General features: G+C 41.0%; 1 protein-coding gene across 4 annotated transcripts in view; it reads right to left on the bottom strand.

Moving 5' to 3' along the window:
- stxbp5l (syntaxin binding protein 5L) overlaps nt 1-27,459 on the bottom strand; it is a 114,311-nt gene that overhangs the window by 16,053 nt on the left and 70,799 nt on the right. For 2 of the 4 annotated variants that reach the window (XM_053439369.1, XM_053439367.1), the window contains exons 6-19: nt 24,736-24,799; nt 22,671-22,754; nt 21,397-21,520; nt 18,002-18,077; nt 17,144-17,298; nt 16,547-16,619; nt 15,505-15,652; nt 14,940-15,007; nt 14,736-14,776; nt 13,350-13,564; nt 13,013-13,182; nt 12,477-12,602; nt 10,854-11,005; nt 7,409-7,474 (exon numbers count right to left, since the gene is read on the bottom strand). In XM_053439369.1, the coding sequence (XP_053295344.1) occupies nt 7,409-7,474; nt 10,854-11,005; nt 12,477-12,602; nt 13,013-13,182; nt 13,350-13,564; nt 14,736-14,776; nt 14,940-15,007; nt 15,505-15,652; nt 16,547-16,619; nt 17,144-17,298; nt 18,002-18,077; nt 21,397-21,520; nt 22,671-22,754; nt 24,736-24,799 (1,562 nt within the window). Of the gene's footprint in view, nt 1-2,529; nt 2,551-7,408; nt 7,475-8,655; nt 8,725-10,853; nt 11,006-12,476; nt 12,603-13,012; nt 13,183-13,349; nt 13,565-14,735; nt 14,777-14,939; nt 15,008-15,504; nt 15,653-16,546; nt 16,620-17,143; nt 17,299-18,001; nt 18,078-21,396; nt 21,521-22,670; nt 22,755-24,735; nt 24,800-27,459 lie in introns of all 4 variants that reach the window. The other 2 variants (XM_053439366.1, XM_053439368.1) reach the window with 2 other exon arrangements.

Raw genomic sequence — 27,459 nt, 5'->3', positions numbered from 1 at the left:
ATCAGGGTGTGAGATTGCATCTGTTAGGTGAAAGGCACTGACGACATCGACTAATTATGAAAAATGTGATGTTTTACTGTATTTTAAAGACGAAAACCCTTTTCCAATCTTTTATTTCATATCATGTTGGTTGTGTTAATTATATCAATATTACATAAAATTATATACTAAATGGCAGTAACTTCAGCTGCATATGTACATATGTGTGTTTTTCATGATTCCTACTGAAACCAAGTGAAAAACCAGCTTTGCTCTTGATCCCCAACGACCATGAAAGATTCTGCCGTAGCCCGGCTCTTTCAAAGCCACCAGTTTTATTTGAAATTACTAAAACGTCCCTACCTCTGTGCTTGTGTCGGGGAAGGAAAGGACTTCTGGTGTCTCTCTGATAGAGTTGCTCACAGTGTGGAAGCGGAGCTGGCATGCAAGGTGCAACACTGAACCAACTACCTGGCCAAAAACAACCCAATTATCCCAGCTCCCTCCCTCGTTTTGCCATAATAAAAAAAAAGCCACAAGCAGACGTCCACGAAGAGGCTGAGATCCCTGAGTCCTCCCTCCTCTTACCATTGTCCAGCAAGTAAAAGACTGGACTGCAGTGGCTGGCTCTCAGACTGGCCACAGGCTCGGGCAGCACGCGTGGGTCATTGTGAAGGGAGGTTGGGTATTGAACTAGAATAGGAGATCCAACAGAACAGACAGAGACGTTTCAGGGAAATGGGGGATAGAGACAGACAGAGCGGGTGAACTGGGGAAGATGAGAGTCTTGGGAGTTAACAGGAAGAAAAAACAGTTGAGAGGTTCTGAAAATAAAAAAGGTTAATAAGCAGCAGAAAAAAGGACAAAACTATTCAACCAGCAATATGTAGTCAAACGGGTTCACAACACAAGCACAACTAATACTAACACAAAGAACACTGCTAACCACTACTAGGGTGACTACTACAACTTATTACCACTAGTATCACATTTATAATCCCCACGAACGGTATCTTCACTACTTATTGTCTCCAACAGCTCCATTCAGCCCGTCAGTCCTCCAGACCTTAACATCACTTTTATTGCTACGAGTCAATTTTGCAAATCATTTTAACTTCCAAACACACACAGCCACCACCTCTACGTTTTACAGCCACTGTCAAATACCTGACACTTCATAAAGACAGATAAAGCGGATCCATCCACATCTTGCGGGAACACTAAATAATACAGCCAGGCAATTTATGGGGTAGTTTCCGACTATTCACTGTGTCACTCCTCTGAACGCAAAGTGTAATTCTGTTAGTTTTTCAGCCTTGGTTTGACAATTCAAGTCTCCTGAGCTGCGAGCTTGAGAAAGGTTAGTTTGCTTTTGTGTTGCATTCTGCCCCTCGTGAGCTGCAGCAGTGCTGGACAAACAAAGGAGCTATTCCTCTACTGGTACCCACTGTTTCAGCCTAATATGCTCAGGAGGGTTCTACATACTCTTGAAAGGCATGGAATACAGAAACCCTCCCTTCCATTACATTGACAGGAATTGACTTATCAAAATATCAAATTAATCAAGAACTTAATTGAACCTTGGATTGGCAATGAATCAACTATCTTTCTTGTACGAAACAAAATGAAATTAAAGGGAGAAAATACATCTTAAAACTGTGTCCTGCCTGTGGATGTATTAACTTGCCCTTTAAACTTAATGAGCACTGAAATAAGAAGTCTTCAGTCCAAAAACAATGTGTGCCTCTTTACTAAGGATCCTGTCAGTGTCTTTAATTGAGAAGTGAACTGTTGGCCAGCAAATCAAAACGAAGTTGTATTCAGACAGAGCTTTTCAAAGAATAATGTGGATACGCTGTCTGCTGTACTCGAGCGGGTCCCGGAGGTTGTGTATCAGCAGCTGTCGGCTCCTCTCCTGTAGCCACATGAGAACAGCAGCAGTCACTCTTAATCAGAAATACACCCCAAAGCCACCAGGAGGGTATCACACAAGCAGGCGATTTTGAGACTTTGAGGCTGCTACAGCTTCAACCCTCTGACATCGAAACAAACATATTCCTGTGGCGTTAAGCTTAAAACAGTGAGTCTCGAAGCAGTTTGTCTTTGTGTGGCTTTTCTTTTCAGGCAACCAATCAGATGGGTTAGCACTTTGCCGTAACTGAGAAAATGCAGAAGCTTGACCTCTCTCCGTGTCGGTCTTTCCTGACGTGATATCCCACTTCATCTAGAGACAGTGGGCTAATATATGCGTTAGGATTCCCTCAAATTTGTGTCTCAACACTTGAGGCTTTGGTCATATCAGAATTAGCATATCCCAGTAAGTTTGGTCTCATAATTAGGTTAAAATTATTTAATATGCTGCATATATAATATGTTTATGTGTACCAGAACTGGCTTATGAGTGAAATAATGTACGTGTAAAGGATTACATGACGTAACCGTCATACGGCATTAGAAGAACGATATAATTTTGTTGAGTTCTAACTTCTAACTTTGTATCATAGATGTACTTGTTATAGAAAAGGCACAAACAGGGTTTCATTATAACACCGTTGTGAGGCTTATTTGAACCTTATTCAAACTGAGTTGTGTAGTTGTGGATGCAATTGTGCAGCTTGCGTCAGTTCAGAACACTTACTTTCCCCCCCTACCCTTCCTCTCCTCATGTGCCCATTGCTAAATATATCCTGCTGGGTCAGGGACCCATCACAGCATCACAGCTTGTTAGTCCATCTCACAAGTGGGTTTTGGTCAAGTAAGCCCTGATACAGACACACATGGGATAAAGCTAAGGAAATGTAATTCATAATCCCGAACTAAAACAGCAGATTTCAGGAGACAGAAGAGAAGGCGACAGATTGGAGTGGAGGGAGACAGCTTCTGGCAGGAAAAGGACCAATTACCGGACCTAATGATGGAAGGAAGATAGAAAATAGGCAAGAAGAGGGAAGACGTGTTAAGAATAGGCGAGAGACGCCTGCGGTTATTGACACACGGGGTGAGTCAGGCCGCTGTGTGGCTGTCCTCTGTCTGGATGTGGCCTTGAAAAAGACACAGCACACCTGGTGTGCCAGGAACAGCCTCTAATGGCCACAGAGAAGAATGGAAGTTTATATTCAGCCAGAGGAAACAATCCGTGGACTCTTCACCTGTCAGCCAGAGCACAGGAGTGGTGCCTCATTTATCTGGAGCCATAACCACTTTAAATAAATTTACATCCCTCTTAACTTAACGTTGAATATTTCTAAGCTGTCACAAAATCCACAAACAAATCATACCAACGTCAACATTTTCATTTATATTGATTAAAGATCTGCCTCCATCCTCCCGCTCTAAGTAAATGTAACAGTGAATCAGACATTGTGTCGCACAGTAATCGTCCACATCCATCTGTCCACATCGCCTCCCTTCTTCCATCTCTCTAATTAGAAGATGTCAGGCCTGTTATGGGATAGAATGACCATGACCTAGTCAACATGACAATGCTGAAAGACTCAGCACGACAGCAGAGGACATCTTGCCCTGGTTCTGTTAGCCTCCTTAAGAGGCTCCAAACAGGGCTGGAGACTAAACATGTGAGAACACACATAACAGAGCTTTTTTTTTTTTTACAGACAGGTTTTTCTTTTGGTAGTTAGTCCTCACTCTTGTTGAGGATTAAGGACAGAGGATGTCTCACCTTGTTAAGCCCTATGAGACGAATATGGGCTGTACAGATACAATTTGTTTAATTGATTGAATTCTTAAGTAATGAATGGAGGGGCGTTGATGAGGACTTGCCACATCTGAGAGGCATCTATTCAAGGCAGAACCAGTTTATTTGTACAGCCCATCACTGTCAACAGCCCAAACTTCATAAACCTCAAAAAAGTGTAAGGAAAAGAAAGGGTACGATAAAGTAAGACACCTTTTGTCCTTAAAATCTGAAATTCAACAACACTGCTCATCTTCCTGTTGCACAGTCTTCCATCACGAGCAGCTGAATGTTATTAAAACCACCGTGATCGCTGAGTCATTGTTGAGTCACCCTTTGGAGCCTCCTGTGGATGCAGACATTGTTCTTGCTCTGCTGCTGGGCAGTACATTTTTTACTTATCTATCTGCCAATGAGGAACATTATAAAGTTTTATATTTTTCTGTGTGCACAAACTTTGCGGAGGCTTCAAAAGTTCACCAGACATATCAAAAAAGTTTGACTCAACATTTATAACACAATCTCTCAACTGCTATTGACTGACAATATGAAGTCTGTTGACATTTGACTACAAAACCTGGTTCTGTATATATAAAGAAAGGCTTAGTGCATTATAATATGTATACGTCCTTCTTTCTATCTAATTTCACAAAGCAGCAGCAAAGTAACCCTGACATCCTTCACCCCAGCCATCTCTCATCTTCCATTTTACCCTCCAGGATTAACCCACAAAGTTATCAGGCCACAAGAGATACACAGCAGATTTTTTTCTGAACATATCATCCTTGATATTTGTGATGTCTCTTCTTCCCATGCCAGTAATGCACAATGGCTTTGTAAAGAGATTAGCCACAAATCCTCTGCAGCAGACCGGGGTAGGCACCTTGTCTTCCAGCCCTGCCAGAAGCTGTGTTTAAGGTCTTTTAGATGTGTTTATGGTCTGTCACTGAGGCTCCTCACCTCCTCCTGGTGTCTGATAGGCATCCTGATCACATTTTCTTATATTGCTCTCCTTGTCCCTTACGGAGAATTGTCAAACGCCCCCTCCAGGAACTTTAGGAGGAAAGCATTCGTGTATCCCTGTGTCTCTGGAAATATGAATCATTTAAAGACTTGGAAACATTAAGTCCATGTGGACACAGTGTGATAAAGCAGCCTGGAGCCATGTGAGCAGCTCAGCACCTGTAAGGACAGAGGTGAAGCTCAGGTGCTTCACTGTTCCTTCAGAGCTCGTGGCCTGAACCCTATTCGATCCCAACAGTTTGTATTCTCTATAAATCACAACAAACCAATTTTGTATATTTGCGCACACAGCGGAATCATTATCATGCCTCAGCACTGACAGAGTGTGACACATAAATCTTATCACCAGGTAATTACATGTTATTATTCAAACATCAGCCGCTGTGTATCCCCGTTTGAGAGAACTGTACCTCTGCTTAGAAGAGTACATCTCCACCCGACTCCTTTTCCTAAGAACTCGGGTTAGTTGTATGTTTCCATAAAAACAAGGATAAACCAAGTTAATTATTAGAGGATTAGTTAATCAATTATTAGGATGACACACATGTTTCAGCTCTGTGTTGGGGCCGACTCGGAAACATGCACCTCACAGGTTTTATGGAGAAAGAGCAATTTGTGGGGTATTTTCAAAAGGTTTCTGGATATTAATAAACTACCACTGACATTTATCAACTGTTAAAAATTGTTCTGAACTGGAGGCAAACATTGCGTTATATCCCAAGTAAATCAAGTTGGTTTAAAATACCACTGAAAGTAAGATATAAAGCAGACAGACAGAAAGAGCCTTGAGAAAACAGCATGGCTGCTTGGCAGGGTCTTCAGCACAGATTTACACACACTGACACTCTCTCCATTTGACCTTTTAGTTCTGAATTTGCTGAAATAACGTGGTTTCCCACCACACGTACAAGTGCACCTGCTGGGAAATGTTCTCATTTCTCTCCGTTTCTCCTCCTATTATGCAAACACAAGGTGTCAACATTCTCTGAACAACCCGGCACTTTAAACTCTAATCTGCTGGATCCACTCACTCACAAGACAAGATATTCACAAGCCAGTCCTCTCAGCTTGTCTCTCACTCTTCGTCCAATCTAACATCACATCTCCGAAGGGTGATCCTGAAACCTGAAGCAAGTCACAAGATAACGAATACAACGTCTACTACAAGCATCGAGGGTATTTACATTGTTTGGTTCATCAAACCATTCCCCTCCAAGTAAGCATGTCTGTTTTATCATACATCCTCGAGCATCTAATGCTACATCAAGTCAAGCAATGCTACGCACCAACATGCCAGAAAATATTGAACTTAGAGCAGCGCACAAGAGCATTTCATGATATATTATGTATGACAAAAATACATATTTCAACAGCTTTGAGAAACTGTTCTGATCTCGTCTCAGACAGCTATTCAAGCCTTGATCTAGTAAAATGAAGCAGGTTACTGCCATCCTCTTATCAACTCTAGATTGTCACCCCAGCTCTCAGCTCATATTCTGACATTAGTTCAAAGTAAACATTTAATTGAGGCCTGTGTCATCCTTATAGAGGGTAACAGTCAACACCCACTTTAAGGGTTCTGGTTATGGTGAAGTAAATTTCTCATTTATTTTCTCCTTTGACGTTTCAAAAAATCCTAATGAAAAGACTTTCAAGGCCGACCAACTCGAATCAATCATGACCATAAAACCTTTGGTTCAAAGCCAACAAATTATTGGAAAACAGCAAGAAATGCGTGTACTGAGTGAAGGAACAACACATCCCATAAACCACCGCTAATGCCCAAGGTAGCCCTCACTCAACTACTCTCCAGTACATGACCTGACTTTAGATGCTTCCCCATCACTAAAAAACCTCAGCATGTCAACAAGGAAAATAATGATTGCTCTGTGGTAATGTTACGCTGAATCATCCCATCATGGCCGACATGCATTTGTAGTAAACATTTTAATGGTAACAGCAAGCTCCACCAATCAGAGACATAACTCCTACACCTGAGGATTATGGGTATTGTAGTACTTCTCCTTGACATCGCGAATAAACACCATATATTTGTAATAAGTTGATATCAAACGAACTGTAGCTTTTACAGGAGTTTATAACATCATTACACAATCTTGTAGCTTTGTGGTATAAGGTGGTATAGCTTGTGGGATAAACAAAATTACATCTGGAGCCACGTTGTTGAGCTCTCTTACTTTCTCTCCAAACCAAAGATTTAGTTAAGATCTATCCAGGTCCTACACAAAAGGGGCTGAACTTATCACTCAGTCCAAGAGTGGGATAAACGCCGAAGTGAGAAAGCCATAAAGAGAGAGGGAGAGCAGGAGGAAAGTGGAGAAATCATATAATCAATACACAACAGAGGAATAAAGTGAAAGCAGCTGGAAACCGGTACAAAAAGCATTGAACAGACCACAACATACTGCGACCAAACACAATCACTACATGTTCTCAATAACAACTTTCCATTTGAAGGGGTTTTCAGCAATTCTTGCAGGAGACATTCAGAAACATTGAACAACAGCTGCCATTTTCATCAAGTGAAGATGCTCTGGTGATGGGTGAGGTGTCCACGTGCTGGACAGTTTAGAGACGGTGTCTTCCCAGCCAAGCTCCAAAGTGCAATTCACATTTCCATTCAGGGGAGATGGACTTTGTAGTGGCTGGAATGTGTGTGTGTGTGTGTGTGAGTGTGTGTGAGTAGGTTACCTGAAGTGGGCGACTTGCTTCTCTCCATGTCAATGGATTGCTGGTTGTCAGAGAGTTCAGTAAGGCCTGCGGCAGCCAATGGCAGCCAGGAGGAGGAAGAGGTAGAGAACACAGAGTCTGTCAGGTTATTTCAATCGCGTCAATCGTTCACACTTTACAGGAGTCGGCTTGTTTGATGTCAGCCACATGGAGCCCCAAGAAAATACAGCAGTGCGCAGTTCATCATCTCTGATAACTTACATTCCCAGTATTCTATTATATTTCTTAAGGTATGATACCATGGGAATCATGTGTCTTCTGGGAGCAGAGTGGCTGAATCCGGATGTTACCTGCACTGCAGTCTAATGTATAAATGTATAAATCAGCTACTGTTGAATCTCCAATCAAGCTACTCAACTACAGAATTGAGTGTAAATATCATGATAAAGTGTCAAATACAATCAAACTACAAAACAGAACAAACATATATGATCATGCACCAAGCACAGGCCAGTAAAACAAAAAAACAACAACATCACAAATGCTGAAATATTACATTTCTGTGGGGAGTTTGAGCCGTGTTCATTTAGGCTTCATTAGCAGCCTCACTGAGTCGTCACACTTTGGAAAGTTTCCATTGATTCAATTATTTCCCCTTCAGTCAAAGTTTGCAGCAAAACTTCCTCATGCAGATTTCCCCTTCAATCATTGACACTGGCTTTGATGATTGAAGGCACCAGAAGTATGATCTTAACTTTACTGAAGAATACATTTAAAAAATATATTTGTAATCATCAATTCAAAATACATATTAAAGACCCAGTGGATGAACAAGGCTTTATTCACCCCACTGACTAACCTTCACCTAAAATATACATCATGTGGATCATATAATATTTATAATTGCCCCGAGATTCAAATGGAGTGGCTGTCTCTCTGCAGAGGACATACTGCTGGACATGACTGGAATAGGTCGGCTTTTTTTTATATAGAAAAGTACAGAAATGATATTCTGCTGTAAGACCAGGGACAACCACTTTCATTCCAATCATCTCCTTGGTTTGTCCTTTGGCTTTTAGTCCACATCATCCCTTCCCAATCTCTATAGCAGCCATTTCTATCAACCCTGTTGTCCTAGAACTGTATGTTCCAACAAAACACTGCCCCATCCTCCCCCATCCCTCCCGCACACACACACACACACACAAACACACACACACACACACACACACACAGAGCCCCCCCAGCCTCAGGAAGGCCTGACTTACTCTGATAGGATGTACGGATCCTTTTCTTTGAATCTGAATAAAAGTTAGACAGGCCACGCATGCTAAAGTCTGTCAGGCAGGCCCACATGCCCACACCAGCAGCCACAGAGTCGACATAAGGTGGGAGGAGGAGGAGGATGACAAGAGAGAACGAAGAGGAGTAAAAAGGAAGAGGTGTACAAGTGGGGTAGAAGGTAGAAATAATACAAAAGGAATGATGGAAAGAATTTGAAGTAAAGTGGGAGAGGATGGGTGGATGGGTGGATGGGTAAGGAAATTCGTTATAAAATTTTAGGATGTTGGGAAGGGAGGGGAGGAAAAGGGGAGGGAAAGGGGGGAGAGAAGAACACACAGGCTTAGAGTGGAAAAGAAAGTGAGAGCAAGCAGCAACCGCGTTAGTGTCAGGGGGAGGACAGACAAGATATACCCGCTAGTCCTGCAAACCCTGGTAACGCTGAAGTGATTGGTCATTTGGACAGGAAGTAAACTACTGTGTTATAAGGGAACATATGATTACTTACAATGTAGCATCAAAAGACACATAATAAGTAATTGGTTTACATTTCATTTTGTTCGTATGTTTTTCTCTAATACTATCCTGACATGTGCAGGCTGCATTAGACATTGGACTCATTAGACACTAGAGCAACACATCTAATGATCAATAATTGAGCATCATTCAATGAAATGAATGCATTACATCTAAATGACATATATATATAGAATACAAATACACATATTTGTGGTGATAACAGCTAAAAATGTTGTGTGAAGGACAGAAACCTATATTCTCACAAGTTGGAACGCACCGAAAAGAGAAGATGCCAGAAGCTTGAACGCGGATTAACAAGTGCTGCGCACTTCACTTTTCTCCTTTGACTGTGTTTTTTGAAGTTTTGTCTTCAGCAATTTATTATCTCCTGCACAGCGAGTGCTTGAGATCATAACACCACCACCTGTGGTGGAGAGAAAAGGGCACGGACGCCTGTTTGTATCTTCCCCTCAGTCTTGAAATTGATCTTAAAGAGCCAACGCGGAAAAACTTTCACAAAGGCGGACGTTGGGAACAATAAGTGCTGTGGTAGTCAATAAAGGCTCTAATGCAACACCGAAGTCTTGGCTCTGAAGTTCAAAGTCACCGATCCCTCCTTCGAACTTGATATTCCCCTTCACACTAACCCTGAGGACGTGTAAATCATTTTCACATACACTTTTGGGAATAATGTAATGAGTAAATGTCAGTACTTTAAATTGTTTAATAGACCTTAGACGTTTAAAATATTAAACAATTGGAGCTTCTCCTCCTTCACATCCAAAGGTTTTTCTGGGGTCAAATCAAAGTGTGGTTTCAGTGTGGCAGGGGTTGAATATATTTTAAGTAAGAGGCTGCCCCCGAGACAGGAGACCATCAGCAGCCAAGATAAGTAGCAGGAAAAAGGGAGGAAGGGGTCAGGAAGTACAACGAGACCTCTGTGGCTTGTCACTACAGCTCTATGCTCAAGCAGGACTAGAAACAGAAAGGACAGAGAAACCAAATGATAACATGCATAAAAATGCCGACGTGGAATGACACGCAGGCTGTTAACATGCACTTCATATCATAGTGCAGACCTGTGACAGGCACATGGCTTCTTCACTGAATGTTTGAGTCATTGTTTGTTAAATTGTGACAGAAAAAGAGCGAAGAGAGAAGAAAAAGAGTTGGACTGATGCAGACTCTTGAATACTGAGATACTGTCGGACTTTAATTAAAATAAGAAATAATGCCATGTCAGAATATATGATTAATATATATATACTGTAAATATATGTTGTATTTCAGTAAATGTAATCTGTAACTTTTCACCAACTTTGATTGAGTGAGGGGCCTGAGAGCGATGGTATTGATCAATTATACAAGGAAAGTAATTAGATCACCCTCCTCATTGATTTTGTGCAACTTAGGTAATTTGCCTGATCGATCAGTCGAGCCTTCGAAAGAAGAAGTGATACAGAGGAAGGACACAGAAGAAACGGAAGAAGAAACATCAGTGGAGGTAGAAAAAAGAGAGAGTGGACAGGAGGATAGAAAACAGTGGAGACAGTAAGATACAGCTGTCTGGATGTTACGGCTACATTTGTCGGTGTTAGTTGTGTACGTGCACATGAGTGGCAAGATCCCAGAGGTGTGTGTGTGTGTGTGTGTGTGTGTGTGTTACCTGAGGTGGACTGTCTGTTCCTGCGGGGGGAGCGGGTAAGGCGCTGGTAGGGGTCGGAGGCTCCGTACAGATCCAGTGTGGACATACACAACAGGATGGTTTTCTGCAAGTAGTCCACTATCGCAAGGCCGTTGCAGTTCCCGAACGCCAAACTGGACGTTCACAAACACAGCGAGGAGGCGCGTGCACATGCACAAACACACAAACACACAAACACATTTGCATTGACATTGTAGAGAAAGACATTTCGGCAGATTTATTTCACCAGGTTGTTCTCATTTGCAGATAAGAGGAGCAACGTGTAGCACAATCAAACACTGTGAAATTAACTGTGATATTTTCATGTAATTACTCCACCTCACATCGAGTGTCTTTATCCCACACTGCTCATGCTGCTGTTTTTGAATATTAATACTAGATTTCCAATAAGCTCGACTAACATCTGCCTCCCCACTCTGCTCCGGAGCCCCTGGCCTCACTGATCACAACAAACTCGTTAGCAGTTATTTTTCTACTCCTCTATTTAGTGTTTGGGCAAAAAAATTTCCAGCCGATCAGGTACTGACCAGAGTGAGAGGGTATTTACAACAAATTAATATCAGTGGCTTTTCAAAAACATAGTATTCTGAAAACATATAAAACAAGTAAGGAGAAAACTGCTCCGACCACAACTCAACACACATCTGTCTGAAGACATGATGAACTTGCAAAGGAAACAGCGGGCAAACCCCACCCGTTACCACTCTGTCAGTAAAACTACATGACACATTGTGGGAGCCCGACAACACAGCAAAGGTGACACAAACGGGAAACCTCAGCATTCATAGATGAATACATCTTTTGTGGGGTCACACTGACCTTGAACTGTAACTACCAAAAACTATTCAGTAAAATGTTTGTGTTCAATGTCTGTGCTAAATACATTAGAGAACATTCACAAGAATGCCAGATGCCTAAAACGCATGGACACAGGTGTGCAGAGGAATGAAAGAGAATAAAAGTAAATTTCTTCATTTCCATCCTAACTCTGATTGGCTTCAGAGAGAGGTTATAATGGCCCTGCTTAGGCCCTAACCCAGACCTAGTTAAATAATGTTCTAACCGTGTGCTTGGAATGTTAAGAGCAGGAACAAATAGATTGAATGTTGGGTTAAGCTTGTCTATCACAAGGTTGGCAACAACAACTATTCACGCTCACATTCATGCATCAACCTGCATGTCTTCAGGGTGGGTGGGGGGGGGATGCCAGATCCCCAGCAAAAACCTCAGGACACGGAGAAAAAACAAACTCCCCTTTCAGAAAGGCTCAATAGAAACCACTCCAGAAAGACGTGCCTCTTATAAAGACACACGCCAATGGAGGCACAGCTCGAGACAGACAGATGAGAACCTCATGGTCTCTGTCATGTTTCCACTGCCTGTTTGACTTCCAACAAAGCTGTTGTGACAGCGCTATGAAGCTGAACAACTGTCAGAGTACCAGCATTATCCACAATCAATTTGAGCAAGCACCTCTAAACTGCACAAAAGATTGCTGTTCTGAGTGGAGACTGATTGGTGCAATGGATTTTTTTTTAGGAATAAAAGCCTGACAGACAGACAGTCCAGCCTCCTGTGACTTACAGGCCATAGGCAGAGTTGATGTCCAGGGTGCTGATCTGCTGTGGAGGTTCTCCATCCACCCACAGCAGCTGGATGACCAGCTCTGCCTGGTAACCAGGGGGGACCCGAACCACCCGGTCTTTCACTCTGAAAAACAGACACATTATAGAAGAGAAATCAGAGAACTGTGGAACAGTATAGTACATGCTGAATAATCAAGTAATCAAACATTTCCATGTGCATTTGTGTCACTATGTAAAGAACCTTCTCGGGTTTGTCAAACATGTTTAATTCCATTATGGAAATTTACTGGAAAAGAGAATGTGGACAACTTATAGCTCAATGAATGGAAGTAAATATCAAAGTGCTGACTGACTATACATCTAGGACAAATGTTCACGTACAAAGATAAATACCAAGGACAACCAGAGACTGTAAAGTCACTCCAATCAGCCAATCACAACAAATTCTGAACCCGGTCAACCAAAACCTGATGGCAGAGCAGTACTGTTTTTATCTGATGCAGTGAACCGATGATGAGCATGAAGGGGTCTCACTTGAGGCAGGGGATGCTGTCTTTCACTCCCTCTGGTGTTCCACTGCTGGGGCTAGCTGGGTGTGGGGCCTGGGGAGAGTGGGAGCCGGGCTCTGGGAAGCAGGGATTGTTTTCATTCTCAGAGGGAGTGATGACATCATCAGACTCGCACTGCAGGCGTATGTCTAGACACTGGGGACAAAAAGAGACGCTGGATTAGTGAATGCTATTTAAATTAGATCACAAGGGTCAGTAGAAAAGTCACTGGAGACGTCAAAGCAGGAGTTGGCAACAACTACGATTTATGCACCAGATCGTCGGGATGCATTCCCTTTTGCTCTTAATGCGGCTTCACTCACCACTATCTGAGTGTTGGCCTCGTATTTGCTGAATCGATAGAGGATGATGTGAGCTGAGATGCCAACCACACAGAAGATGCGACTCTGAGGGCACCAGCTGACCATCTGAACCGCGAAAGGGTCTTCCTCCACCAGGTCGGCGGCCCGGCCCTCACCAGGCTTTGGCTTCTCAAACACTTTGGAGGTTTTCAACTTGTACAACATCTGCAACGTGACTGGTCAGAGACATTTGTGTGAGAAGGAATTGTAAATGGCAACATGCATGCACTGAGAAAGAAAACTTGACACCTACACAATATGTTGCCCAGTGAAACAGTGTGCTATTATTGCTGCAGATTCTGGCCTGAGTGAATAACCTACACCGAACAATGTCCAGAAGAAACTACTTCATAGGATGCATGTAGGTTTATTTTTACCGTAAAGTTTTTGGCTAAAGGGACTCTCTTTGGATATTCAAAAATGCAGTGCTGGAAGGCTCCTCCCTTTCCCTCACCCCCCACCACCACGATCATCGTGAGCTGATTGCTTTTTATGAATGTGTTAATGGATGTGATATTAAAACCAGAATTAATGTATTCTTTCAATGAACAGTCATATAATTTAGTTTTTGTCCTTTCAGTAAAATATTTTCACCAAGTACCTCTGTGGTTGGCAGAGCTGTATAAAAGGCATTGGGTGAGTAATGTGACTGACTGATTAATATGCATTTCAACCTCACACAAAAAGGGCAACAGCAGTGCAAATGGCAAAAATAGATGTCAAATAATAATGAGTAATACATTTAAACAACTTAAAATGTAAAAAAAAAAACTAAAACAGATTAAACATAAAATGCCTTCATTCTGCTCCTGTGGTGTCATCCAAGTTATCCATATCCATAAAGTTAGAATGCTAGGTAACTATGTCATGCTATCCAAACTATGCTTGTTTAGTTGTTGTAACTCGGAGGGTCACTTAAGATGAGGGTATGTCCGGGAGACGCTACTCACACTAAGCAATCAACCTATGTCAAGACGGCAAAACCAGATGTGATGCAATCAAAATAAATGTCATCCACCGACATCCCACAGGTCCACAGGGCACAAGATTGTGAGGAAACCACACATTTGCATGCTAGGTATTTATGATGTACCCATCTGTGAACATGATAATGGGCAATGTGCCTCGTCTGATGTGGAGCATCTCATATCACCACTGTGCCATTAATTACTGTTGATTTCAGAGCCCAAGGCAAATCTAAAATTACTCTCCATGGAACTTGTGAAGATATAGTGTATATCCAAGCATGCTGTGTGACAAAAGCCTGGGTCGAACAAAGTGCATCACTTCAGTTTAGCTCAGAGATGTTGAGATGGAGAGAAAGAAAAGTTTAGAGTAAGGACTTACTTGCAGATGCATCCCAAAACTTAATAGATCCGTCGGCATGCCTAAAAAAAGAGATATTAACACGTTAACTCAGGTCTTTTAGGCTTAATTAGTGCATATACTAAATTATCCTTAAGTGAAAACACAAATGCAGACACACTTTTTGGTTCCTAAGTGTTTGGACTTGTTATATACGGTTTATTTCTCTCAATATCTCTAACTCACCCTGTGAGGATGATTTCTGGGTAGGTGTTGGAGCCCAACGTCCACAGCCCTCCACTGATGGGCCATTCCTGACATGGACACAGACAGAATGTTCATTATTTTGAAAACCTGATAATCTTTTCTTTTTCTCATGCTGAGCCCTGTTCTTAAGATTTCATCCTATTCCAGAACACTCATATTTGAGACTGTTGCTGTACTTTTACAAAACACATGCTGTCATTTGCAAAAATTAAGTTGTGGGGTTAAACAATTGTTTATATGTAAATGATGACCAGTTATTTTCGTAAAGCTTAACAGCAGCTCAACTGAAAAGCTTTCATATTGCAGTCTAATATTGGAAAACCTTTAAAAAACACCTTTTTATATGATCTGTTTGCATTGAATGGGGAAGTTAAAAATAAAGCTGTTTTTCCAGCCCTGAAACATGCTCAAACATTTTAAGATAACGATATAGATTTATAACTATAAACAAAAGCCTGAATTTGTTTTTTAATATTACCAAAATAAACTAAATATGTGTGCAAGTATCATACGGCGTTATTCCCTTATAATTCCCCTCCCCTACCTTTTGACTGTAGCCAGTCTTCTTGTGTTTAGCTCCTATAGAGTAGAGGATGGGGATGATGTCGGGTGGACAGTCTGCAAAATAAGCTGTGCAGGTAACTGGAGACTCATGGACGTCCATGGGGTAAGGGTTCTCAAAGACTGGGAAGCTGCATCACACAGAACAAAGAGAAATGAAAGCTGAAGTTACAATGAAATAACAACAAGGAGATAATTGATCATTTTTTTAACGGACTGAAGTTTGGGGTGGACAGGTATTAATTTATCCACTTTGATTTTAAATCCCTTGATGTAAAATTCAACAAACCCAACATCACCTCTTTGCATGTGAGGCATTTTTTTTTAATGACTCTTATGTATCTGCAAGAAAACAAGTCTACGGCAAAAAAAACTCCCACCATGTAAATTACAACACAAGTATTAACTATTCCTTCATTAGTTAACTTTATAATTACTCGTATTAGCATAGATACTGAGCGTAAACTGTCTAAACTACACCCTCTCCGTGCAGGCCACCGACTTCCCAATAATAACCTATTTAAAAGCAATTAGCAGCTAATCAAAGGGCTGACCCGGTTGACAGTCTGGACATGTTAAAACTTCATTACGCCTTATCTGAAGATATTTATATCTTGCACCTTTAATTAGGTCACCCAATTAACTGGGTGACCTAATTTATAGGTAAGTGTTATGCTGCTATTTAAATGTATTCGCAAGTCTCAGGTGTTAATCCGTCAAACCTGCGTTTGTCACCTTTATCTTCATTCCATCCTATAATGATAAGAAGTTAATTTAACCGGATTAGTAGCATTTGCACCCTGATAGCAAAGTTGCATATATCAACTTTTCTGCCCTTTAAAACAGATCTGAATGACACTGTTAGCTGTTTGTCCCTTAATTTAGCTGTTGGCACAGGATCAGGTTCATGAGATGACAGGTTTACGTTGTGTTTTCCCTGAAGTGATACGAGGTCATGTCATGTCACATGCAACCGAGCTGCTGGCAGGTGTATTTACACTGTGCAGTATACATGAAGCACGTACTTGCTCTGTGTCAGATCCACAACAATCAGGTCCTTCTCCAGAAGCACCACCACTGCAGAAGGCTCCTGCACCTCTGTAAAACACAAAGCCAAACCGAAAAGGATTTTCAGGAAAATATTCTTGCCCAAGAAGTTTATTTTTGTGCCTTTGATGTAATGTTTATTTTAACATTTGACTCTTCTTGTATCGTTTATTAAATATGAGTCACAGAGGATCACAAATGGACAAACCAATCTTTGAAAAGCCCAGTTTGTTTTAAAGACATTAACAGAATACGGATTTCCTCCGAAAGCAACTAAAAATCGACTGTGTGCAGCAGAATATTTTTCATCTAGCAGACACGTTCGCCACACAACAGAAAGAATTTGACTTGTGTGTATGTGTACAACAGTGTTTTATGAGATGCACAAACAGGGGCTAACTTAAATTACAATGAGTTCACCTCCAAGTTCTTTTTATCAACTATTTTAACTATATTTATGGCTTTTTAGTGTTTACATGGGTTATTTCTGCTATTGGTCTCACAAACAAAATTCCAACCCCGACCGTTATATCAATATGGACACCAGCTGTGTCCTCGTCTTTGGACACACTCACCGTTGTTGTACGGAGTGTCGCAGAGCACCATGAACTCTACAATCGGATAGTCCATCTCCAGCACGGTGATGGCTTTGCCGTGCATGATGGTTAACGTCGGTCGCCGTCCTGCCTTGTCATACGAAAGTCCCCCGGAGAAGACAATAAAAGGCTCGCTGTCGTGGAAGCAGAACAGTGTGTTAGGAGGGGTTCCTCTCGGCCTGCATCAGTGTTAGTAGCTAAATCTGACTATTTAATAATGAAATAGAAAAGAGAATGCACTAATGAGTCAATTTAACTATTTGTGAGACACGCATGGGTCACACCAATTGAATTAAAAACTAAAAAACTAAATCTTTGACTCTATAGGCTACATGTCATTCAACACAATTGTAGGAAACACTTTCAATGTAACAGTGATAACGACCTCTGAAGGCTGAAATAAAGCGAATCCAGTGTGAAGTGAACTGAATCTGCATTGAATAAAAAACAAGAGTGTTATTATGTCCGTGCCGGTTCTGCAGGAGTTGTGTAAGTGATTCAAAAAAGAATCAACCAGCTGGAGACTGGTTTAAAACCTCAGTGTAATCATGTATAATTTTACCCCCCCTCCTCGGCCCGTGAGCACAATTTAAGAGACTATAATTATGAAATAATGCTTTGCCACAAAAACATTACTGCTTTTGCTGGTGATTATCACTGTCTGGGGTAACATTAGCAACATTCTCTTTAATTCACTAGATGATGAAAGAACCACAGGACAAAGAAAAACTTCCTAAGCACCAGAACTGTTCAAATCACAGATTTTTACTGTAATCAAACTTAGGACAAAATAAAAAACAGAAAATGTGGATATGAACGTCTGTTTGAGAAACACACCTGCTCTTTGAGGTTTTGTATTCCACTTTGAGGATGGGCTTGCAAGACTCCTTCCTCCCATCCCTCTGTATTTTACCTGAATTAGAGACAATAAACACAAATTGAAATACAGAAATGCTTGGTGCTGATGGCTCCACTTGGGAAATGCTCTCAGGAGCTTTCTAAGCTAAACAGGGAGAGCAATGCAGGAAACCCCCTTATACAAGAATGAGGTCAAAGCAAGACATTGAGTAGCATCCTAGACGTTTGACAGGTTAAGACTCTAAACGAGAAAGGTGGAGGCAAAACGACGACATCAGCAGTAAGAGGTAGTAATGCTATCGCAGGAGGGCATCATAGTTAAATGGTGTGTGACTGATTGGACTGTAATCATTTGGCTTTCAGCTGATTGAACTAACGCACAGTGTATTTTTACATAATTTTTTTGTGCAACCTCTCAGTTTGTTTTTTGTTTGACAATTTAATCCAACAAAAGAGCAAAAACTACAAAAGAGAGATTGGGAAATGCATTAGTCGACAACTTTTAACGTGTGTTCTTCTGATGACCCCTCCGCCCACAACCCTCCATTTCAAGCTAATCATTCTATTCTGCATCACTACATTAATGGCTTTATTATTTAATGGACATTGCACCACTCCAGGCTCACAGCCCTATCCTCCCCAGCCGTGATAATAAAGTAACAATAGTGACTAACAGTGTTTGTCTCATTATAAGTCACGATGACACAGTTCCAGAGAAACAGCCCCAAAATTGTTTTGTCCCTGTTCCCTCTATACTTTCTTATTATCATTCTGTAATATTTCAAATTCTTCTTCTCAGGAAACGTCTGAGTGGCAGACCAACATCAGAGTTAGCACATAACAGGCTGAGAGTTATTTTTTCAGCTGCTTCACACAGCGAAATGATTTCTTTTGATATGAAAGAGGAAGTCTCTCGACTGGAAGGCAGAGGGACCTTGGGTTTTTACCTCACGGTCAAAGTGCCCTGAACAAAAGCCCAGCGCCTTCTGAAAGCATGACTCTAAACTCCAAGGCTTCTCTCTGCTGCTGCGGTTGCTGCTTTAAAAAATGGAATGCAGCAATTTCAAATAAATTCCTCATGATAAACCAAGTGAATCTGAAAAAAAACACACATGTAATACAGTAATGAATTACGAATGAAGGAAATTACTTCAATACAAAAGCAATACAGAATCGCTTGGGATTGGCATTGCACATCTTTTACCAAACACTTGTTTGCTGAAACTAGAGTGTGGGCGGAGCAGTAATTTTCTTTCTGAACCTGAACCGAGGCTGAGAGGAAAAACACCCATTCGTTTTTGTGTGTCTTTAACCCGACCTGAGTCTGATGTTTTCCCAGACAGGAAGGTGCAGTCTGAAGAATCAAGTATCAGATTCTCCTCGTATTATCCTGTACCACTTATCGTCTATTATCAAATACATAAATATCAACCTTTTGTCTCTGTAATTGTGTTCTGCTATGAGAGTCCAACAAACATACATACTTTTCATGTTTTCTGAATTTCATTATAAACAAAAAATATTCAGCTTTATCCACACCAAGGCCTAATTCAAATTGTACATAGACTCCCCATGTGGACATTATTAAAAAATAATACAGTCATAGTTTTATTGTCAAGATGAAATCCAGCTTAGAAATGCCTCTAAAAGCAGTATAGTGTGATTTAATCAAGTAATGAGAAGCTGGATGAATTCCATAACTGACTGTTCTGTGGCTTGGTCAGAGTTATTGAAATAGTCTCAGGGGATAAAATGATTTCACGTTGTTGTTGTTGTTGTTTTTGTTGTTGTTGTTATTGAATAACCTACAGCTGGATGGACAGCAGGCCTCCTGTCTCTCTCCAGCTCACAGCACAACATCTGAGCACCACAACAGTGTCCAGCAAACAATACATGAACAAACATCCAAATCAATACAGATGTGAGCATAAAAGCATTTGTATCACAGGTGGGTTTTGGGGGCGTGGTGCTCAGACTACATTGTTTGACCACTTCATTTATTTAATACCAGAATAAAGGGAGATGACATGTTTACGGTTTAAGCTTCTTCTTCTTTTCCCAAGTCTAAATTCACCTCTGTTCACGCTCAGTTGCTTCTGTCGTTTTCCTTTATCTGTTATGTAAACAATCTGCTGGTATTTAACCAGGTCTTAGGGACTGCTGTTCCGTCCTCGACATTCCTCGCCCACATCCCCCCCTCTTGCCTCACTCTTTTGTGATCCTGCCCTGAGATCGCAGATCACAAGTCACAGCAGAGTTATTCACCACCAGATATCTGACAACATAAGAGTGGCCGGGAAGTGGGGAAACAAAGGGAAGATAAATTGGCAGAAGAGGATTCAGGATTAGGTTTAAAGAGGGAATCATTCAACCCACTATTCTCAACTCAGAGCCAGATTTGCTTTGTCATGCACTCTCGATGTGAAGACCCTTGGCAAAGAGCTTGGTGTGAATAATGTGGAGCTGATGGCTCTGCACAGCTGCACTGCACCACCAAGCCATGATAACCAGGAGTGACTCCAAGGATTTGATAATGGTAAACAGGCTGCATTTATAATTGCACTTATCTAGTTTGGATGATCATTTAAAGCGCTTCACAGAACTGCTAACCGCTCACATATTCACAAACACATTACACAATGTCTATCACAAAAGAGAGAAGGGGCAGTTCAGGATTCAGTGTCTTGCCCAAGAACACTTCGGCACGCAGAATGAAGGAATTGGGGATCAACCGACCCGCTCTAATTTCTGATCCACAGACAGTGCCAATGTCTATGATATAAAGCGTGATGTATGCCACAGGGACAAACCCCATTTACCAATTCATAAAAGTGGATAGTTTCATTGATGATTAAAGGGGAATTCTGATATTTTTTAACCTGTGGTCTACGTTTAGAAATGTGGGTGTTTAAATGGTGCTCACAAAAACTTTTGTAATCTGTCCAGTAGATCACCTCTCCTAGCAGCTACAGCATGGCAGCAATAATGTAATCATATGGGGCAACTGGGACAGTCCACAAAATGTCCACTATAAGTGTTTTATTACCACCAGTAAAAGGCTCACATTCACACGGCTCTGTGATCTTCTAATGAATGTACTTTCCCTTAAGTAGAAGTTTAGAAGTTTATATTTACATAACATACTTGTTTATGCCATATTGCTATTTGAATCTGAACCCATAGACAACTAGTTAACCATGAATTTGTTCTACAGTAGATTAATCAAATTTGAGATTTATCCTAAACGATGTGTCATTTCTGTCTGTTGTGTCCGTGAGCATCCCAGTGACCCAGTTTTTCCAGCTTGGGGAACATAAAGGCTCGATTCTGTGTAATAATAAAAAACGGTGTAGTGGTGTGGGTGTGAATCTCACCGTGAGGGAAGGTGACCTGGAATGGCTTGGTGGTGTTTCTGAGGTTCCACATGGTCAGGCTGCCGTCTGAGTGACTGCACATGAACTGCTTCCCTTCATGATGCCAGCTCACGGAGTGGATGGCCTGTGCCAACGACAGACATAAAACATTACTAAACCACAACAGCTTCTACTAACAGATCATTTCCTTCACTAACTGCGTAACTCTGAATTTGCTATGTTTTTTTTAAAAAGAAAATAAAAGGTTAACAACAGCAACAGAAGCAAAACAGAAAACCCAAATAAAATAAACAATAAAGTGCAATGCAATTCAAGGTTAACCAATATGAGCACAAGTTTAAAATATTGAAGCTTGGCCCTGCTGTCCTCGTCTTTGTTGTTTGGTTTGTACTCAGCTGAAGAGGTGTGACACAGAGATGCCATGCTACGCTGGAGGTGATGCACATGAGACCACCTTAATGACTGTGAGCAGGATGTGACTCTTCACGGGAGATGTGACAGGAGATGAGAGATGCAGAAGATCAGCGCTACGAGGCGAAATTGTCCAAGGGGCAAATTGGGTTTGAGGCCACAGAGGTTAAAAAAACAAACAGATTAAATCAGCAGATGTGTGTGTGTGTGTGTTTGACAGTCGTTGTGTATGTACCTGACAGTGTATGAGTGTGTGTGTGTGTGTGTGTGTGTGTGTGTGTGTGTGTGTGTGTGTGTGTGTGTGTGTGTGTGTTAGTATACTGTAATAGAAATACTGACTAGGAAAAAATTTGACGAATTTGAAGCTATTCAATTAAGACTAGTTTCATCTGCTTTTGGCTGTGTCATTTCACAATGTGCATTTTCACTGAGGCTTCTATACTGATATACTGATAAAGGAAGAGCAGGAAAATGTAGTCAGTATATACCTTATGCAGGTTAAGGTCACCCGAAAATGTTGTTTACACAGCAGTGTCTTATTCAGATTTGTGTCTTGATCAATTGGATATCTGATTTATTGTTGCAGATGGTCAGGTGGCCATTTAAAAGCGAACATCATCAAAAACAAAGGACAGAGTCTCGTTTTGCTCGGCCCTTCTAACTGGATGAAATGACAGCTATATTCTTCACCTGTTATTTCCTTTACTTGGAAATAACAAAAAAGGCAAGTCCTTGTTTCCACAGGATTCTCTAGTCATGGAAGGTTTGTAAATATTTACCTACATCGATCACGTACGTCCGTGTCAACATGATTCACTTTTGGACGACTATAAATTTTGAGTTGGTGATACCAGGAGACTCACCTCATCGTAGTAGATTCTGAAGTCAGCCTTCTTGCACCGGAGGTCCCATTGTACGACCGTCCCGCTCTCAAACCCTATAAGCAGCTTCAGAGGGGAGAGTGACAAGGAATGCGAGTAAGATATAAGAGCGGAGCATATTGACAACAGCAGCAATTCAATTCAAGTAATTTCACGATTTTCTTTGATGTGAAGAGACATTTTGGCTCTGACAACAAAAAAAATACAGTTTCTCAGATGGCTGCCTGTGAGACTTATGGTTTGTCAGCACTGGAAGTTCAGACCTCAAATATGTAGCACGGACCTTCTATACTGATTATTTAAACACATTTTTACATGCGCAGAAATACGTATATATACCTATTTCTAGTTCACATGGACAAATGCCTTGTTGCAAATAACGGATGAAAAAAGGCAACAGCAACAAGAAGAAAAACACCTGCACACAACATAGTTTCACACTCATGGGTTTGAAAGAGAGAGAAAAGGCAACCCAGTGTGATCACAGATCAGAGGAGAGAGATCGAGAGTAATGTTGGAGGAGATCAGCCTGCAAGACCGAGCGGAGGAAACAAATCCCCTGCTGAAAAGGAGACGTGTGTGAAATCTTAGACTAGAAGTAAGAGGGCAGGCGAGGTGGAGAAGGAAAACTAGTAACTCTCCTGACACCTTTAAGCTTTAAATCGGCATCACCTTTTAACATCAACAGTTACAATTGTAAACAAGCAGGGAGGATGAATGAAGATGTCCTGTGAACACATCCATAAAGAACACAAAGGGATTTGCATTATTCTCAAAGCAAGTTATGGATTACTTAGTTTTGATGACGAGGCTGCAGGAACAATTTAAATTCACATAAAGTCATAAAATCGCTAATCTAATTCACTTGTGGTTTCTAAAATGTTTATGGGTTATGCGATACAGCAGAAATGGAGCAACATCAATCACCCAAGTCATATTTGTGGTCACCTGAATTTTAGTTAATGTCTTTTTAACTTGGATATACTGATCCTTATATACAGAAAATGTTGGTACCAGGCCAGGGAGTCTGTACTATGTGTGAAATAACTTTTACAATGGATTTTTAACACATATTTTGAAATCCAACATTTTATTTTACAGTATCCTGAAATTCTCTGAGCTGTTTTGGGATTGTGAGGCTGAGCTACTGTAAGCAAAAGGTTCATCCATAATTTACAACAGTTAGTACGAGTGTATAGTCTCTTGTGGAGCAATGAAAATTTATTTGATATGAATTAATGTCGGTTCCCTGTTGTCAGACCCCAGTTGTAATTAGGAAGCTGGAGCTGTCGGCTTTGTATTGACCACAACTAAAAGTGAATAATAAGCAAAAGCAAAAGCTTTGAGAAATAAGAACTCTTTTAGAATCCTGTATCTATTCTTAGCCTTTAAGTTACATTAATACCATTTTCTTATGCTACCCATAGCACTTCTTCCTTTGTCCTGTGACTACAGTGTGCGAGAGCAGCTGCAAACTCCTCACTCGTCTTTATGTCTTCACAGCTTGTCAAGTCTGGTTTGACCCAAAGGCAGAAAAAATCCATTTGAGAAAAATCAATATGCTCTTCAACGACCTCTCTTTTTACAGCAACCTAAGCCTGACACCCTTCCTGCCAATCATGACCCTGAGAAACTCGACCGTCCTCAGAAGATATTACCTGCAAGTCCCTCGCACTTCAAATCATCTGCGTGTGTATGTGAAGACCACGAGGGACGGGGGAAATAACATGAAAGCAACAAGGAGAGATACTATAGAGCCATGGTGTGCGGCGGGAAGCCACTCAGAGGAGCTGAGAGAGTGAGAGGTGAGACTTGAAAAGGAAAGTGTAAGGAAATAGACAATAGGCAGAAGAAGGGATGGAAAAGCAGTGACAGCAGAAGGAGGTTGATTGACAGATGGAAGGGATTTGACTAAAGGCAAGAGTTAGCACAGGGAAATATGTTGGGGGGGGGGGGGCTCTATGTTGCAGAAAGTGATCAGGTTAAGAGTTGGTGCTCGAGGAGAACCAGGAGGTATCTGTGGTGTTTCTTTTATCTGCCTACTCACCTTGCCTTCATCCTTTGGGCTGTCGCTCAAATGAACCACGGGTCCTGGATGAGTTTTAGTTGCTCTGTGATGAGAGGGAGACATAAGAGAGCGATGAAAAAGACCCATAGCTCTTTGTTTGGAGAGAACGTGAAAGCAATGACTAATGAGCAATTTTAGAGTTTTACACTTTGAATACAAGTCACATTTCCCTGTTTGGTCCAAAAGCCTAGTGTATAACTTGCTGCAAGGTAAAATGACATTAACAAGCACTCTATAGAAGAGAATACTTGACTTTATCCAGGGAACAACGGCAACCAAATTTGTGTTCAATATGAATACACTCTGAATCAGGTGACCATGCCCCTCTTTAGCAGTGGTGGCTGGGACTCATTGATTGTGAGGACAACAGACACCAGTTGGAGATTCTGCTTACTGAGTCGAGCTCCACTAAACTCTGAATAAAAAAGGTGACCAGCTCTTTGTGCAGCAGTGGTGGTGGTGCAGCTTCAGGGTTCATTGCAGGTCACTTTTAGAGAAAGAAAGCTGCAGCCAGCCACACACCCAGCAGACATGGTTTAAAGTTGTTAAATAATTATTAAACTAAAAAGAGTCCCAGGTTGACAATTATATATAGAGAACACTTTTTTCCTCTGCACTGAAAAAGAACATTACACTGTGTTTTTCTTTGAAAAATCAGTGTGGCGCATGAGGAAATAAGGCTGCACACAGAGATAATTAGGAGCTGCACATAGACCTCAACCTCACTACACTCTCGAAACCCAGCAGTCGCTCAGATTTATTAAACGAATGAAAAGTCAAATCTACTTATGCTCTTATTTAAAATCTAAAAAAATCACTACCATGGCTCAGTCATAAAGTGTTCAACAAATTACTGTTCTAACTGCAATTACCAGACAAAGAGCTAAATATCAAGGGTGGGAGGGAACCGAGTACATTTACTCAAACACTGAACTAAAGCACAATTTTGAGGTAAGTCAGCTGTGGAGTTGACTTTTCACTCAAAATAAATCGTATATCTTCTGAAAGGCACACAGGGGAAAGTACATGTTCAACAACTTGATTGTCACCCGAGGGGGATAATTATGTCTTGAACCTGTATATGGTGTTTCAATTGAATTATAATACAATATATAATTATTAGAATAAAATAGACACAGAAGACAAAAAAATATTTCCAAATTGAACTCACACGGCCACATAATCTGTCAGTATCATAGGGGATTGTGACAAATGAGACTAATGCAGAAAAAAAGAGACGTCTTGCTTTTGAGTTGATCAAATGTTCTCCCAAAACTTACAGCATTAAAAAAAAACTATGGTTTTTCCAAGAACCACTTGGTCAGCGGCCAGCTTCACTGCAGCAACTCCAACAGCATAGTGACTTAAATGTGAGCTGATGTGGGAAGGTGAGGTAAAGTGTGACTGACACGTTCATAACTGGCCATTTAGTTATGCCTGCTGTGGCAGGGCGATTAAAACAACTCATTATCCTCGACAATCTGAGAAGCAAAATGCAAAGATCACCAAACCATCCATGACACAAAAGACCGGTCCAGTATCTGCAAAGCAACAACAGGTAAATCTGGCTGCACAAGCCGTCACAAATAACACATTCAGCTGATGCCCAAATTCTGATGTAACAGGCATATGCTTGTTTGACCCTAGACAATAAGTTGTACATGAACAAACACGCACACACACACTAAATATGAAGTTGTCAAATAGAAAATATTTCCAGCAGCTATTGAGTTTTGGATACAGCGGATTTGACCAGGGGCAAATACTTGCTATTGCATAAGTAAGGTTGTTTTCCTTGGTTAATGAAAGTCATCACTCTGTGGAGGAGAATATGTGAATCGAGGTGAGTTCCTGACTGACTCAGTGACTCCTGATAATGTTGCCTTTCAGTTGACAAGGCCAGTTTTTGAAAAGCACACATTTCAAATCAGGATGTTAGAAGAAAATTACTATTTTACTCTTGAATAGAGCGTTTAAACAGGAAAAACAGATTTAGTCACTTTAAAACACATTACATCACTTTAAAGTTGAGTTGCTTCCATCTCAATAACAAACTTGAACAATGAATTTGCCAAAAGCACTTTCCAGAATTAAGCTGAGTTTCTCCATGCATTCTCCATGCTATAGACTTTATTCAAACTTTAAATGGATCTCATATATTAAACTTAAATTAGTTTACTGATAAAATCTGTAGTTTTCATGTTAATTTTTGGTTTTTATAATGGATGTGCTGCATCAAGAGACTCCACCAAAACTGAGATGGAGCATCATTGAAAAGCCTCTGAGAGCTTCTCTACATAAACCAGCGGGATCTGGAGCTGGTCACAGCCAAGGACATCATGAAGTCCTACTTTGTCCAGATGGATATATAATGGCAGATGTCCTCTGTCTCTCCTCTGTCCCCACTGCCTCTGTGGTTGTTGGTTTACAAATCTGAGGAATTGCTAGTTGGGACGTTGAATGCCAGAAAAGTATCTACAAGCATCATCAAGCCAAAATGTTACTGCTGCTACTATTGAAGTGCGAAAGCTTCATTTACAATACTGTCCCTGCACTAGTCAACAAATAATCTCAGAGACAAAGGTAAACAACATTATCTGTTGTGTAACTAGGAATAAAAAAAAAAAAAAAAGACGTATTTCCCTTTTGCACAGATGAATGCTTTATAGATTAATAGACGAAACTCAGATTGCTCAAATTAAA

The sequence above is a fragment of the Pleuronectes platessa genome, chromosome 14, assembly GCF_947347685.1.
Source record: "Pleuronectes platessa chromosome 14, fPlePla1.1, whole genome shotgun sequence".
Classification (NCBI taxonomy): domain Eukaryota; kingdom Metazoa; phylum Chordata; class Actinopteri; order Pleuronectiformes; family Pleuronectidae; genus Pleuronectes; species Pleuronectes platessa.
Note: the sequence above shows the minus strand (reverse complement) of the source record. Positions and strands in the feature narration are given on the sequence as shown.